Below are 16,876 nucleotides of genomic sequence, written 5' to 3'. Positions count from 1 at the left end.
TCTATGTGGGTATTGTCTCTACCTCCCAAATTATAATTTACTTGACTGTCACAAGGCGTGTAAATAACTATTAGCTTTTTCATAGGGATTAAGAAATCATTTCAATTTTAATATAAACTGGTATTCGGTGGTAATTTACAATATCCCCAATTATTTTAATTGGGTATATATAAACATGTACATTTGATTTTTTTTAAATCACTGCACAAATGTTGTAGTTAACATATGAAAACTTCTCAAAAGTTCCAGTTAGGTAACCACTCATTTTTAGGTTCCTGTGGATTTACAAATCAGTGATTCTTGACATTTTCTTTTAAAATAGAGGTGGGTGAATTTTATGTTACATAAAACATTACAAAAAAAGTCAGATGTAAACTGAAATAAAACAAAAGTCTGTAGAAAAAGGTTTTGGCAAATAACCTACAGTGTTTGAACTGAAACCCAGTTAAACTGTAGCCATATCTTTAGAATATGTTCTCTCCACATGACCTACTGTATCTTAATCTTAATTATTAGGTTAGTTGTCTAATCTGCTTGTAACTTTTTCGTAGGTATTTAAAAAATGACAAAGTTGCTGTTGATTGATGTTGATTGTGGAGTCGATGATGCTCAAGCCATAATGATGGCGCTGGCATCTCCCAGTGTTGAAATCCTGGGAATTACTTGCTGTTATGGAAACACAGTGTTGGAAAACGTCTGCAAAAATGTACTCCGTGTGCTACAAGTTTGTAAAAGGCTTGAGGTAATCAGTCTCTTAAATGTATGTGAATGGGTTTATCTCTGTGTCAGGTCTTGCTTAAAAATCATCAACTCATATAGGCTAGGGTCACCTTTTATAATTTCTGCTCCATAAATAATTTCTTTGCTGATATAGGGTAATTTTTTTGTCTTGTTTATTGTCTCACCATATCAATCCCAGGAATAGTAATAGTAATTTTCCTAGATCCTTTAAAAAAAAAAATCCTATCGGTATATATATTTTTCCTGGCTGATGTGAAATTTCTGCCCTTTTCATAAAGGCTCTGCAATTTTAGTGCCACTGATTTGATCACTCCTAGGATATACTTTGGAATTGATCCTGTAATATTGCTGCTTCAAGTGATTGTCCACATGGATTCCATACACTGTGTGCATGCATCCATGCACGTGAGATTTGGATTCTTTTGGCCAGCAGTTTTCATTGGGACCATGCTGTGCCTCGGGTGCCCTTGTGCCCCCTTCCATCTCCCCCTTAATTGGCATAAAAGGAGTAGGCCCAATTGTCCATCAGCTCCTTCTTACTTCCTGTGGCAGCTAGCATAGGTATGAGAGGATGAGTTCTAAAATCTTGAGAGACATGGAAGCATTTTTAGTTGGAAGCAATTGGTTCAATTCACTAACTACAGATAATACTTCATTTAATAAATCAGTTATAAATGTAAAACATGTTTTGATAAATTTACTTTTTTTCCTCACATATCCAGCACATTTAAGTTAGTTTTCTTAATAAAATAATTTAAAATGCTGTTTTGTGCATTTTTAATGGAATTTGAATTTCCATTCAAATTGACACAGTTCACAAGTAAAAATTGATTCATCTAGTAAAGAAAAAAGGTGAATGGCATTTCTTAACATAAGAAAAAGGTAAACAATAAGAATCTGAATAAATGTAAATTAAGATTACTTGTTGCTCAAGTAAGTAAATGTGTGTGTGTGTGTGTGTATATGTATTATAGCCTCCTGGTTAGCAAAAAGTAGTACCAAATTTAGTGTAAAGGCTGTATTTCGTTCCAAATCAACATGTTTTAGTGGTTACCAACCAATGAGAGTCAACCATTCTTTAGCAAAATAACTAAAAATTACAAAAGCAAAATAAGATTAAAACCAATTATTTAAATTAGTGTTTCCAGCTTGCTGATTTAAATTGTGATTTAAATTGCTTTGATTGAAGTCATTCCAAATTGCTGAGACATACCTCTGGAATTGGTCCAAGAAAATCATAAGAAACTTGCAACAAAGAGTCCTGTGGCACCTTATAGACTAACAGACGTATTGGAGCATAAGCTTTCATGGGTGAATACCCACTTCGTCAGACGTCTGACGAAGTGGGTATTCACCCACAAAAGCTTATGCTCCAATACATCTGTTAGTCTATAAGGTGCCACAGGACTCTTAGTCTGGATCTGTAAAAAGCAACAAATACGGCTACCCCTCTGATAAGAAACTTGGTCATTCTGGATCCTTCTGCAATAGGGATGCTCACCATGAGCATTCCCATTAATGAAAGTCTACTAGAGCCTGCACAAGCCATCTGTATCCATCCCGTCCATGTCAAAAAGAGCAGACAGTGGGCACGAGGTTCCTGCTGCATATTTGATTTTCTGTTTACATCCAACACTGGGTTCTTTTCTAGTGGCAGCGCTACAGGAGAGAACAAAACAGCATGGACCTTTTAAATCTATGCCAAGAGAAAAGGATCCAAAAAAGCTCGATCTATTCATCTACAAGGTGTATCTAACAGCTATGCTCCAGAGGAAGGTGGCTGTCTATCCAGCCTGCCTTTCAAAATATGACTTTTTAAACTGGAACCGATTGTCTCAATTTATAATTGCCCAATGAGCAGCAAGAGGAGATGTGCCGTTGCCATTAAAGTTTTCAAGTGACTGCCTGTACTTCTCTACAGTCTATAACATAAGAACGGCCGTACCGGGTCAGACCAAAGGTTCATCTAGCCCAGTATCCTGTCTACCGACAGTAGCCAATGCCAGGTGCCCTAGAGGGAGTGAACCTAACAGGCAATGGTCAAATGATCTCTCTCCTGCCATCCATCTCCACCCTCTGACAAACAGAGTCTAAGGACACCATTCCTTACTCATCCTGGCTAATAGCCATTAATGGACTTAACCACCCTGAATTTTTCCAGGTCTCTTTTAAACGCTGCTATAGTCCTAGCTTTCACAACCTCCTCAGGTAAGGAGTTCCACAAGTTGACTGTGCGCTGCGTGAAGAAGAACTTCCTTCTATTTGTTTTAAACCTGCTGCCTATTAATTTCATTTGGTGACCCCTAGTTCTTGTATTATGGGAATAAGTAAATAACTTTTCCTTATCCACTTACTCCACATCACTCATGATTTTAATACCTCTATCATATCCCTCCTTAGTCTCCTCTTTTCCAAGCTGAAGAGTCCTAGCCTCTTTAATCTCTCCTCATATGGGACCCATTCCAAACCCCTAATCATTTTAGTTGCCCTTTTCTGAACCTTTTCTAGTGCCAGTATATCTTTTTTGAGATAAGGAGACCACATCTGTACACAGTATTCGAGATGTGGGCATACCATTGATTTATATAAGGGCAATAATATATTCTCAGTCTTATTCTCTATCCCCTTTTTAATGATTCCTAACATCCTGTTTGCTTTTTTGACCACCTCTGCACACTGCGTGGACATCTTCAGAGAACTATCCACGATGTCTCCAAGATCTTTTTCCTGACTTGTTGTAGCTAAATTAGCCCCCATCATATTGTATGTATAGTTGGGGTTATTTTTCCAATGTGCATTACTTTACATTTATCCACATTAAATTTCATTTGCCATTTTGTTGCCCAATCACTTAGTTTTGAGAGATCTTTTTGAAGTTCTGCACAGTCTGCTTTGGTCTTAACTATCTTGAGCAGTTTCGTATCATCTGCAAACTCTGCCACCTCACTGTTTACCCCTTTCTCCAGATCATTTATGAATAAGTTGAATAGGATCGGTCTGAGGACTGACCCTTGGGGAACACCGCTAGTTACCCCTCTCCATTCTGAGAATTTACCATTTATTCCTACCTCTGTTCCCTGTCTTTTAACCAGTTCTCAATCCATGAAAGGACCTTCCCTTTTATCCCATGACAGTTTAATTTACATAAGTCTTTGGTGAGAGACCTTCTCAAAGGCTTTCTGGAAATCTAAGTACACTATGTCCACTGGATTCCCCCTTGTCCACGTTTGTTGACCCCTTCAAAGAACTCTAATAGATTAGTAAGACACGATTTCCCTTTACAGAAACCATGTTGACTATTGCTCAACAGTTTGTTTTTCTATATGTCTGACAATTTTATTCTTAACTATTGTTTCAACTAATTTGTCCGGTACCGACGTTAGACTTACCGGTCTGTAATTGCCGGGATTACCTCTAGAGCCCTTTTTAAACATTGGCATTACATTAGCTAACTTCCAGTCATTGGGTACAGAAGCCGATTTAAAGGACAGGTTACAAACCTTAGTTAATAGTTCCGCAACTTCACATTTGAGTTCTTTCAGAACTCTTGGGTGAATGCCATCTGGTCCCGGGGACTTGTTAATGATAAGTTTATCAATTAATTCCAAAACCACCTCTAGTGACACTTCAATCTGTGACAATTCCTCAGATTTGTCGCCTACAAAAGCCGGCTCAGGTTTGGGAATCTCCCTAACATCCTCAGCCGTGAAGACTGAAGCAAAGAATCCATTTGCTGGACATGTCTGACACCACAGTGCACGCAATAGCTACTGCAATAGCCAGGAGGAGATCTTTGTGGCTTCAGTCTTCAAGGATCCCCAGGAAGCTCTAGGCAACAAGCAAGAACCTCCCATTTGAGGGTAATGAGCTTTTCAACAACAGCATTGGTGAAGCTCTGTGGTCTCCAAAAGATTCAAGGCCAACTCTGCTCTCTTTAGGACTTTGAGTTCCAACCCAAGAAGGAAGCAGCCACATCAACATCCTATAGACAGCATACCTCAGTTCAGCTTTACAGTCAGCCACATTGTACTTCGAAACGGCCAATGAAGAGACAGATATTCCACTGGAGACAACCCTCTGCCTCCTCTGCTGCCCCACAGTCTTAGGGTACCACCAGGCAGCAGGTGCGATGCAAAGTTAAGAAACTGATAGATGATCAGAGAACCTATTTTGTTCTACACCTCCCCCTTGGCAACTCCCTCTTTTTTGTTTTGGAAAAATTTGAGCTGAGGTTACCTTGGCTTTATGGGTCCCAGAGATGGTAACCAAGGGGCACCCAATTCAGTTTCAATCCCATCCTTCTCCCTACCCTCCTACTGCCTCCTTTCCTGGCTCTTTTCAGGGAACCGTCTCGTGAAAGACCATCAGAATGGGGAGTACGCTCCCTTTTACAGCCGGGAGCAATGCAGGAGGTGGCTTTTTACTCCCATTACTTTTTGATCCCAAAGAAAAAAGGAGGTTGATGGCCTATCTTGGATCTTCACTGAGAGCTGCGGGTGGCCGTGCCTGCGGACGGTCAATGTAAACACTGTCTCACGGCCCGCCAGCGGATTACGCTTACGGGCCGGAGGTTGCCCACCACTGATCTAGATTATGACCTTCAAATTCAGGATTTGTGGTTCCCTCAGGAAGCTTACTCCCATATATATGTGTTAGAGCTCAGAGTCAGCTTGGTATGCAAAGCATTCCTGCCTCTTCTTTAGGAATCCTTAATACAAGTATTGACAGACAACACCACAGCTGTGGATTGTGTCAGCATGCAATGGGGAACAAGAACATTCTCACTCTGTCAGGAAGCCATAGGACTACGGAATAGGTACATTCTGAACCAAGTTACATATGTGACTGTGCACCTTTTCAGCCTTTTGAACACCTTGGCAGATCAACTCAGCAGGCAATTCCCTGACAACAAGTGTACTCTCAAAGACTCAGTCTTACAGAACATCTTTTGTAAATGGGGATTCCCAAAAGTAGCAACAGACCATAACAAGTGTTAGACATTCTTCTGTTCCAGAAGGGGTGCAAGCTAAAGCTCCCTGACCGATGCCTTTCTCATCCCTTGGATGCCAGGGTTGAAGTATGCCTTTCTGCCAATCCCTATGATACCCCGGATACTGAGGCAGGATGAAGTGTTGTTATGATAGCCCCAGTATGGACCAAGCAGTTCTGGTATTTGGATTTCATGAAACTTTCATTGCAGCCACTTATCACCTTACCTGCTCTGCCTGACAATCTTCCAGAATTGACAGATTTTGTACCTGGATCCAGTATTTTTACACCTCACAGCCTAGATCAGGGGTGGGCAAACTATGGCCCACAGGCCACATTTGGCCCATCAGACCACTTAATCCGGCCCTCAGCTCCCGCCAGAGAGCAGGGTTGGGGGTTTGCATTGCTCCAGCCGGAGAGTGGGGTTGGGTGCTTGCCCCGCTCTGCATGGCTTCCAGGAAGCAGCCAGCATGAACCCTTCTGGCTCCTACGTAGTACACGGAGGTCTGGCCAGGCGGCTCTGTGCACTGCCCCGTCCGCAGGCGCCGCCCCCGCAGCTCCCATTGGCCACGGTTCCTGGCCAATGTGAACTGCAGGGGTGGTGCCTGCGGATGGGGCAGCGCACAGAGCCACCTAGTGGCACCCATGGAGGGGGGACATGCTTCCAGCAGCTGCTTGCCGTAAGTGTTGCCCAGAGTTTGCACCCATCAGCCCCCCTCGTGCTCCAATCCCCTGCCACAGCCCTGATCCCCTTCCCACCCTCGGTCCCAGCCTGGATCCCCCTTCTGCACCCAGAGCCCTCACCCCTAGTCACTCCCCCACACCCATACCCCCAATTTTGTGAGCATTCATGGCCCACCATACAATTTCCATACCCTGATGTGGCCCTCAGGCCAAGAAGTTTGCCCACCCCGACCTAGATGTTGTGTGGTTTACATCTACTGAAAGAAACTGTTCAGCTGAGACTCAGAACATTCTGCTTCAAAGCAGGGAAACCTTCAACCTTACTTATAAGGCTAAATGAAAGAGGTTTTCTACTTGGGATGCCAGTGGTAGTTTTCTTCTTTGACATCTTTAGTTTTAGCAATAGTGGAGAATTTGCTAGTCCTGAAACAGTCTAGACTTTACATCAGGTCATAAAGGTCCATGTAGCAGCAATGTCTGTACATCATCCCTCACTCCTTGGTAATACTGTGTTTTCCCACTCTATAGTAGCAAGATTCCTAAAGGCCTCACATGTTTTTCCCCCAAAGCAGGAGCCCCCCTCCCTTTTTGGGACCTCAATATAGTATAGCAATATAATATTTATTAGCAGGGTTGATGGGTCCCCACTTTGAACCCTCAGCAACTTGTTCCCCACCAGTCGATGAAGACTGCCTTTCTGGTGGCCATTACATGAGCTTGCAGGGAAGGGGAGGTTCAGGCCCTTCTGACATATTGTCTATATACAGTATTTTGTAAGGACAGGGTCATTTTTAGACCTCATTCCAAGTTTCTCCCCAGATTGTCTCAGAGTTCCATACGAGCCGGTCCTTTCATCTCCTGGTTTTCTTTCCAAAGCCTGATTAAGTGGGTCTCCAGATATTTAAGGGCATATTATGAATTAGCCAGGATAGATCCATCTAGCCAGACTAAAGCTCATTCCACGATATTTGAGGAGCAGTTATGTGGAGCTTAAACGACACATTTACAAGACACTATTGCTTAGTAAGGGCTTCCACGTCAGATGTTGGTTTTGTTAAGGTTGTCTTATAGCCATTTAAGTAGGACTCCTAATACCCACCTCCAGGCAATTTATAACTGATTGTTAGTCTCTAAGAGTGGAATTCATGTGGACAATTACTCAACTTACTCACAGGGTATGACTACACTACGGGATTAATCCGAATTTAGATAATTCGGATTTGAGAAACAGGTTGTATAAAGTCGAAATGAGTGCGGCCACACTAGCACAGTAATTCGGTGGTGTGCGTCCAAGTACCGGGGCTAGCGTCGATTTCTGCACTGTTGCACTGTGGGTAGCAATTCCATAGCTATCCCATAGTTCCCGCAGTCTCCCGCGCCCATTGGGATTGTGGGTTAAGATCCCAGTGCCTGATGGGACAAAAAACATCATCGCAGGTGGTTCTGGGTACAGCCTCACTCCCTCCCTCCCTGCATGAAAGCAACGGATGGCAGACAACCATTTTCGCGCCTTTTTTCCTGGGTGGGTGAACACTGCAGACTCCATACCACGGCAAGCATGGAGCCCGCTGAGGTCAAGACAGCACTCATGAATATTGCAAACACCTCGCGCGTTCTCGTGGAGTTTATGCTCAGCCAGGACCAGAAAAACGAGGCGAGGAGGCAGCGGCGGCGGAAGCGCAGCGACAAGCATGATGAGGACATGGACACGGACACAGAATTCAGTGAAACCACAGGCCCCGGTGCTTTGGAGATCATGTTGTTAATGGGGCAGATTCTATCCATGGAACGCCGATTCTGGGCAAGGGAAACAAGCACAGACTGGTGGGACCGCATGGTGTTGCAGGTCTGGGACGATTCCCAGTGGCTGCGGAACTTTCGCATGCGTAAGGGCACTTTCATGGAACTTTGTGACTTGCTGTCTCCTGCCCTGAAACGCCAGAATACCAAGATGAGAGCAGCCCTCACAGTTGAGAAGCGCGTGGCGATAGCCCTGTGGAAGCTTGCAACGCCAGACAGCTACCGGTCAGTCGGGAATCAATTTGGAGTGGGCAAATCTACTGTGGGGGCTGCTGTGATGCAAGTAGCCAAAGCAATCACTCAGGTGCTGCTACGAAAGTTAGGGACTCTGGGAAATGTGCAGGCTATAGTGGATGGTTTTGCTGCAATGGGATTCCCTAACTGTGGTGGGGCAATAGACGGAACCCATATCCCTATCTTGGCACCGGAGCACCAAGCCACTGAGTACATAAACCGCAAGGGGTACTTTTCAATGGTGCTGCAAGCACTTGTGGATCACAAGGGACGTTTCACCAACATCAACGCGGGCTGGGCGGGAAGGGTTCATGACGCTCGCGTCTTCAGGAACACTACTCTGTTTAAAGGGCTGCAGCAAGGGACTTACTTTCCGGACCAGAAAATAACCGTTGGGGATGTTGAAATGCCCATAGTTATTCTTGGGGACCCAGCCTACCCCTTAATGCCATGGCTTATGAAGCCATACACAGGCAGCCTGGACAGGAGTCAGGAGCTGTTTAACTACAGGCTAAGCAAGTGCAGAATGGTGGTAGAATGTGCATTTGGCCGTTTAAAAGGTCGCTGGCGTTCATTATTAACTCGCTCTGACCTCAGCCAAAGAAGTCTCCCCATTGTTATTTCTGCTTGCTGTGTGCTCCACAATCTCTGTGAAAGTAAGGGGGAGACCTTTATGGCGGGGTGGGAGGCTGAGGCAAATCGCCTGGCTGCTGATTACGCGCAGCCAGACACCAGGGCGATTAGAAGATCACACCATGAAGCGCTGTGCATCAGAGAAGCTTTGAAAACCAGTTTCATGGCTGGCCAGGCTACCGTGTGAAATATCTGTTTGTTTCTCCTTCATGAAAACCCTCCCCCTTTACTGACTGATTTTCTGTAAGGAACCCACCCTGCCCCTTCCCCCATCTTTCTTTCAAACCAAATAAAGTCACTATCATTTAAAAATCATTTATTCTTTATTAATAGATTAGAAAAAGAGGGAGGGAACCCGGGTGGTATTTGGGAGGAGGATTGCTGGGAAGGAAAAAGCCACAAAGAAAAGGTTAAAAAAATGACAGCCTTTTGCTTGGGCTGTCTACTGGGGTGGAATGGGAAGGTGTACGGAGCCTCCCCCCCCGCGTTCTTACACGTCTGGGTGAGGAGGATACGGAACATGGGGAGGGGAGAGGGTGGAACAGGGGCTGAAGCGGCAGTCTGTTTTCCAGCAGCCGTTCCTGAACCTCCACCAGACGCCGGAGCAGCCCCAGCGTTGCATCCTTCATCCTCTGGTCTTCCTGCCGCCATCTCTCATCTCGATCGTCTCTCCTCTCCTCACGTTGGTCCCTCCTCTCCTCACGTTCACTGACTTCTTTCCTATACTTTGAAACTGTTTCCTTCCACTCATTCAGATGAGCTCTGTCACTCCTGCTGGATTGCATAATTTCAGAAAACATGTCCTCCCGCGTCTTCTTCTTACGATGCCTTATCTGTGATAACCTTCGGGATGGAGGAGGGAGGCTTGAGGAATTTGCAGCTGCTGTAGGGAGGGGGAAAAAGAGAGAATTGTTTTAAAAGCTACATTTTGCAGAACAATGCTTATACTCTTTCACGGTGACCAACACTGTTCACATTACATAGCACATGTGATTTCTGTGCAAGGTCGCATTTTGCCTCTTAATGCTGAGTGCTTGTGGCTTTGCTGCTAGAGATCACAGGTCTGGGCAACAGAATTCGGCTTGCATGCGGCCATGGTAAGCCATTGTTTTACAGCTTCTGCACCCTCCTTTCCCACATACCAAGCATAGCCTGTAGAGTGCTGCAGAAGCCTGGCCAATCTCAGCCAGTTGGGGGGGGGGCAGTGTGGGGGGGCTTGTCTGGGCCCCTTCAGGCAAGTAGAGTGCTGCGGTTTTTTTGTTAACATTCAGCAGCACCAGAAAACAAACTAACCCCCCCCCGCCATGAATTCTCTGGGATGATCACGGTACCCCTCCCCCCACCGCGTGGCTGGTATCAGGGAAGATCCCTGCAGGCACCAAACTACCCTCCCCCCCACCGCCGACCCCCCCCCTCACCATGAATTCTCTGGGATGATCACGGTACCCTCCCCCCACCGCGTGGCTGGTAACAGGGAAGATCCCTGCTAGCCAAACGCGGAAAACTTCAGGGCCAATTTCCCATCTGCGCTTGGCTAACTGCAGGGAAGGATTTATTTTCCGCCACAGGCAAACAGCCCAGTAGGAACGGCCACCTCTGTCCCCTTAATTAAGTTCCCGTATTTCAACCAGGTTACCAGGAGTGATATCACTCTCCTGAGGATTACACAACAAGATAAAGAACGGATGTTGCTTGAATGCCAGCAAACACCGGGACCATACGCTGCCAGGCTTTGTCAGGCAATGATACCAGATTACTTGCTGCAAGCATGGCGTGGTCAAGTGTCCTACCATGGAGGAGGGAATAAGGATGCACTGCCCAGAAACCTTCTGGCAAGGCTTTCGGAGTACCTCCAGGAGAGCTTCATGGAGATGTCCCTGGAGGATTTCCGCTCCATCCCCATACACGTTAACAGACTTTTCCAGTAGCTACAGACTTTTCCAGTAGCTGAACTGACCGCGAATGCAAAGTCAGGCAAAGTAATCATTAAAAACCGTTTGCTTTTAAAACAAGTTTTATATTTTAAAAGGTAAACTCACCTGAGGTCCCTTCCATGGGGTCAGAGTCTTGGGTACTGGCTTGGGAGGCTTGGGAAGGTACTTCAGTCAGGGTGATAAAAAGATCCTGGCTGTTGGGGAGAATGGAGTGCTGTGTGCTCTCTGCAAGCTCATCCTCCTCCTCCTCCTCCTCCTCTACCCCATCGGCAGAATCCTCAGGCGTCGAGACTATCCCCGACCCAGAATCCACGAACAAAGGTGGGGTAGTGGTGGCAGCCCCCCCTAGAATTGCATGCAGCTCGGCGTAGTAGCGACATGTCCACGGCTCTGACCCGGAGCGACCGTTTGCCTCCTTTGTTTTTTGATAGGCTTGTCTGAGCTCCTTGACCTTCACGCGGCACTGCTCAGAGTCCCTATTGTGGCCTCTCTCCATCATGCCCTTGGAAATTTTTTCAAAAGTTTTTGCATTTCGTCTTTTAGAACGAAGTTCTGCAAGCACTGAATCCTCTCCCCATACAGCGATCAGATCCAGTACCTCCCTCACGGTCCATGCTGGTGCTCTTTTTCGATTATCAGCCTGCATGGTTACCTGTGCTGATGAGGTATCTGTGGTCACCTGTGCTCTCCACGCTGGGCAAACAGGAAATGAAGTTTAAATGTTCGCGGGGCTTTTCCTGTCTACCTGGCCAGTGCATCCGAGTTCGGATTGCTGTCCAGAGCGGTCACAATGATGCACTGTGGGATAGCTCCCGGAGGCCAATACCATCGAATTGCGGCCACACTAACCCTAATTCGAATTGCTAAAATCGATTTTGGCGCTACTCCGCTCGTTGGGGTGGAGTACAGAAATCGATTTAAAGGGCCCTTTACATCGAATTAAATGGCGTCGTTGTGTGGACGGTTACAGGGTTAATTCGAATTAAAGCTGATAAATCCGAATTAAAGTCGTAGTGTAGACCAGGCCACAATAACTTTTCGTCTAAGTACCCTCCTGGATCAGAATTAAGGAAAAACAAGCTAACCACATTAAAATTATGCCTCAACAGTCATCAGACACTACTTTCTGCGTTCAGTAAGGAAGCTGACACAACGACTGAAGCTAGTTTTGTTATGACATGGAATATTGCTCATGCTAAACATCCATGTTGTGATGGAGAATTTGTTAAGAAAAATATTGCAGAAGTGGTTGCAATTTTAGATCCAAGGAACACAAAACTTCAGTGACTAATGCAGCAAATTCCAATTTCACACCACAGTATGGAGAGGCAGATCTCCCAGATCAGTGACGATGTTGCAAACAACATGCAAAACGATCTAAAGAATTCTCTAGCATTCAGCCTAGTTGTCGTTGAATCCACAGATATTCAAGATAAACCACAACTAGCAATATTTATTTGCTATGTTTCCACAGATTTAATTGTGAAAGAAGAAATATTGGACTTAATGGTGCTAAAAGAAACAACCCGTGTTGTTGACATAAAGAATGCACTTGACGAAGCATTGATAAATGCCGATGTACCGCTGGATAAACTTGTCAGTGTTGCAATGGATGATTTTCCCCACCTGCAATGGTGGGGAAAAAAGTAGGTCTTATCGGACTCTTGAAAAGCAATCCCAAATTTCCAGAGTTCCTCCCTGTTCATTGCATCATCCATCATGAACATCTCACAGGCAGATACTTCAAGTATGAAAGTGTTACAAAAATAGTCCTAGAAACTGTCAATTTCATCCGTTCAAATGGGAAGACTCATTGACATTCAAAAATGTCATTGAAGAGCTGGATCTTGAAGACAAACCCAACAATGTCTCTTTCTACTGTATTGTGAGGTGGTTATCAACCAGCAATGTCTTAAATAGGTTTGTGGAACTGTTGGAGCCTATCAGTGCTTTCACTGAAGAAAAGGAAAAGTCCTATCCACAACTGAAAGATGAGCAATGGATGCAGGATCTGATGTTTTTCACTGATATTATGCAGCATCTGCAAACTCTCAATTTGGCAATCCAAGGGAAGGATAAGATTATTTCTGACCTCAGAGCATCTTCAGCTTCCAGAACAAGTTAAAGTTTCTGAAAAGAGACAGTGTCAAGAGACTTCAACCACTTTCCCTATTTCAAGAGTAGGGTAAACACATTTCCTGAAATCAAAGTTGAAGATCACAAACTCGAGGAATACAAAGGTAAATTACAAGGACTGCTTGATGACTTTCAGGACAGGTTTGAAGACTTGCTGAGATCCTGCTTCACTTTTCTTGTAAACCTATTCATGGTTGATATCATGGATGCTGGGTAGTACAGGCTGGGGAAGACTGTGACTCCCCAAACAGCCCCACGTGGCCTTGCCCACACTCTACCCCGAGGCCCCTCCTGCTTGCCCTTGGCCCCAGCCCAGGCAGGCTGCTCCTCTTCCAGGGAGCCTTCTTGGGCTGGGTCTAGGGTAGCTGGGACTTCGGGTGGCTCCTGGTTGGGGCCACACACAGCCCACCCACCCGCCTAGTGCTTCGTGGCTGGGAGGGGTGCACCGCCTGCCCAGTGCTCTGGGGCTGGAGGGGGGCGTGTGCCATCCACCCGCCCGGTGTTGGGTGAGGGGAGGTGCCGTCCGCCTGCTTGGTGCTCCAGGGCAGGGGACGGAGGGCTGCGCCACCGTCCACCCAGTGCTGGGGTGGAGGGGCCGCTTGCCCAGCGCTCCGAGGCTGGAGGCACTCAGGTGAACCATGGGGGGGGGGGCAGGGGAAGGAGCTGGTAACCACGGAGGAGGGAAGGGGGCTCAATCAGTAACAAGAAGACACCATGAATAATAATTAAGCACTCCTGAGACTTGCTCCAAACACAAACATTATCTGCTCCTTACAATAGATTGTGTATTTATGTAACAACAGGGTTAATACTGTAAATAAAACAGTGTTGGTGGCAGTACTGGGATAAATAAATTTAAATAGAAGCAAGATGCCTTTAGGTGATGTGCAGCCATGCTGTATTCAGTCTGTTTTTGCAACTTACATCTTGTTTAGATTCCAGTTTATCAAGGTGCTTCTGCTCCCTTACTTGGTGGTCCTGTGGAAGGGGCTTTCTTTCATGGAAGAGATGGTTTGGGTGATGTTCCTGTTCCGAATGCTCCAGGATTAGACCATCTACAGAAAGAACATGCTGTGATTGCAATGTTAAGAATTGTTAATGAGAAGCCTGGTCAGGTGAGAATGTTCTTTATATCATTTTTTTATGTAGTAACAGAGGACAGCAAGCAGGACCAAAGTCTGTTTATGCTAATGCCTTGCAATTATATGGAATTGTTTTGCCTGTCTAATCCTAATGGAGGATCCAGGTTCGGTCTTCAGTGGAAGGTGACCCGCCTACCTTCTCCTGGTAGTCCATGGCATTGTACACTTGGGCTGGAAGAAATTGTTTCTCAGACTGAAATTTGGCATTCAGTTTAACCCTGTACATGAATAACCATAATTAAACATCTAGTCCCAAGTCACTGGTGTCCAATTAATTGTCCCTTTAGTCAGGTAATTCTCGAGGCAAAGAATTTGAGACACTGATTTACCATCCCCTTTTCTCCCAGAGGAATAAAATCTTTATTTAATATTTAGGAGACTCCATATGTTTGTTTGCTGCTTATCTCGAACATGTCCTTGCTCATGTCTTTGTGATCCTCTTTTAGGTATATATTGGAATCAGATTTCCTACTACCTTCTCTTTCTCAACTTCTACTGTGTAGGCACAAGGTATCAATCTTTCATAATAACTAAGACCCTCTATGCCTTTGTTTAATTTATCAGTTTTTTTTATCTTCTTTAGAATTTTACATCCCTACAGAGCTAAGAGCCACAAACTACCATGGTACTTCATTTTGGGGCCTCAGTGTTTCTATATCATAGTTTTCCTTATGGCAGATTGCATGACTTGGAGGGACTGAAGATAGGACATAGTGTGTTTCATCTTTATCGCAAATTCAGATTATAAGCCTCGTTGAAAGCTATTACTGTTTGATGGGTGTTTGATCCATATGAAATGGATCAGGCGCTCAGTCCAATTCCCTATGGACAAGTAGACAAATCACAAAAGCCACCCCTGGACTTGATAATGATTGTCAAGATACATAACAGTTCCAGCAGAGACCAAGGATTGAATGGACATGGAGTCTGTGAAGAATATCTTACCTCTAAAGGTGGTCAGAGTTGTGGCACATTGGTGGAATGGCATAGTGAAGTGTCTGTCTTCACCGATGGTGTAACTGTTCAATAGCTAAACTGATGACTTGATTTTCCAGGTCTCTCATTCTAACAGTCTTCTCAAATTTATAGAAAAATTAAAATATTAATTTTCTTTGTGTGCTCATACGAACTCACTACACCTAGCAGATGAACAGCCTCATTCTGGACTAGCTGCTGCTTCTGAGTCTTTATAGATAGCTCCTGTTGGAGTTTTTATGGCAGTATTCCAATAAAAGCAAGAAAAGACCGTAATGTCTTGAACAACTACAGATGAAAAAAGAAGTATGTGATTTCTCTGGGATTCCCAGACATCTGCAGTGTGCATTCCAAAAGAACCCCAACATAGCTAATCTTTCTGTCGAGTGGGAGAAGTAATCCACCAATAGATGAAGTCACAGAGTGTTGCTTTAACGCAGTGTTTCCCAAACTTGGGACGCCGCTTGGTTAGGGAAAGCCCCTGGTGGGCCGGGCCAGTTTGTTTACCTGCCGCGTCCGCAGGTCCGGCTGATCGCGGCTCCCACTGGCCACATCCTTCGGCCCGCGCTGCTTCCAGCGGCTCCCATTGGCCTGGAGCAGTGAACTGCGACCAGTGGGAGCCGTGCTCGGTCGGACCTGTAAACGCGGCAGGTAAACAAACCAGCCTGGCCTGCCAGGGGCTTTCCCTAAACAAGCGGCGTCCCAAGTTTGGGAAACACTGCTTTAACAGAACTGTAAACAAATGTTTAAAACAAGCCACTTAGAAAAATGTGATCTGGGGTCTCTTGGTTTGTTTTCATTGGAGTAACATGTAAAGAGATGGAGTAGTGTTTTGTTTATGTTTTGTAGATTTCTCTAGTTGCCACTGGTCCTTTGACTAATCTAGCTTTGGCAGTGAAATTGGATCCAACATTTCCTAAGAAGCTTAAAAATGTGTTCATTATGGGAGGAAATGTAGAATGTAAGTAATTTATAAAATGATCAGTAGGCAAACATTTTAACTAATAACTCCGGTGTGCTTATTCAGAAGCTGTTTGGCCTTTTTTATACGATTGCTAGACTGCATGCATTTGTGTATTAGATTAGGTATGGGAAAGGAGGTTGGTGTAGTTGTTAATGTTGCCATAATGTGTGATTTCCTTGATTTTTAGTAATTGCACTCATAGTTAATACCTTTCAATGACCTTAACTTGAAGTTAAATCTTTGTTGGAATTTTATAATAAATTTATCTTATGATAATAGTTTAATGCTAAAAATATGATTTGTTTTGGACATGTTCTTTTTTGTATTATGATTTTTTGGTAAGCAAAATGGACAAGGTGCAGTAAATATTGTACGTTTTGGTACTGAAAAGTAAAATGATTGAAGAAAATAAGCAAATATACTGAACAGTTACTTTTTTGGTTTATGTTTTTGTTAGCCAGAGGAAATGTTACAGTCTGTGGAGAATTCAATTTTGCAACTGATCCAGAAGCTGCGTATGTTGTCTTAAATGAGTTCACTTGCCCTACTTATATTGCAACATGGGAATTTACATGTCGCAATTCATTGTCTTGGGTAAGACACCAAATGTTTAATGTAAATTAATGTTAAAGGTAAATCTGGTG

At 44.6% G+C, this 16,876-nt stretch overlaps 1 protein-coding gene across 4 annotated transcripts in view; it reads left to right on the top strand.

The window, feature by feature from the left end:
• Nucleotides 1–16,876, top strand: part of LOC128826151 (inosine-uridine preferring nucleoside hydrolase-like) — a 58,914-nt gene that overhangs the window by 13,764 nt on the left and 28,274 nt on the right. For all 4 annotated transcript variants that reach the window (XR_008442807.1, XM_054009290.1, XM_054009298.1 and 1 more), the window contains exons 3-6: nt 552–742; nt 14,087–14,266; nt 16,118–16,229; nt 16,690–16,826. Coding sequence is in view for 3 of the 4 variants with exons in the window: in XM_054009290.1 (XP_053865265.1) it covers nt 563–742; nt 14,087–14,266; nt 16,118–16,229; nt 16,690–16,826 (609 nt within the window). In the remaining variant the exon portion in view is untranslated. The remainder of the gene's footprint in view (nt 1–551; nt 743–14,086; nt 14,267–16,117; nt 16,230–16,689; nt 16,827–16,876) is intronic.

The sequence above is a fragment of the Malaclemys terrapin genome, chromosome 1, assembly GCF_027887155.1.
Source record: "Malaclemys terrapin pileata isolate rMalTer1 chromosome 1, rMalTer1.hap1, whole genome shotgun sequence".
Classification (NCBI taxonomy): domain Eukaryota; kingdom Metazoa; phylum Chordata; order Testudines; family Emydidae; genus Malaclemys; species Malaclemys terrapin.
This window is presented reverse-complemented; position numbering and strand designations above follow the sequence as displayed.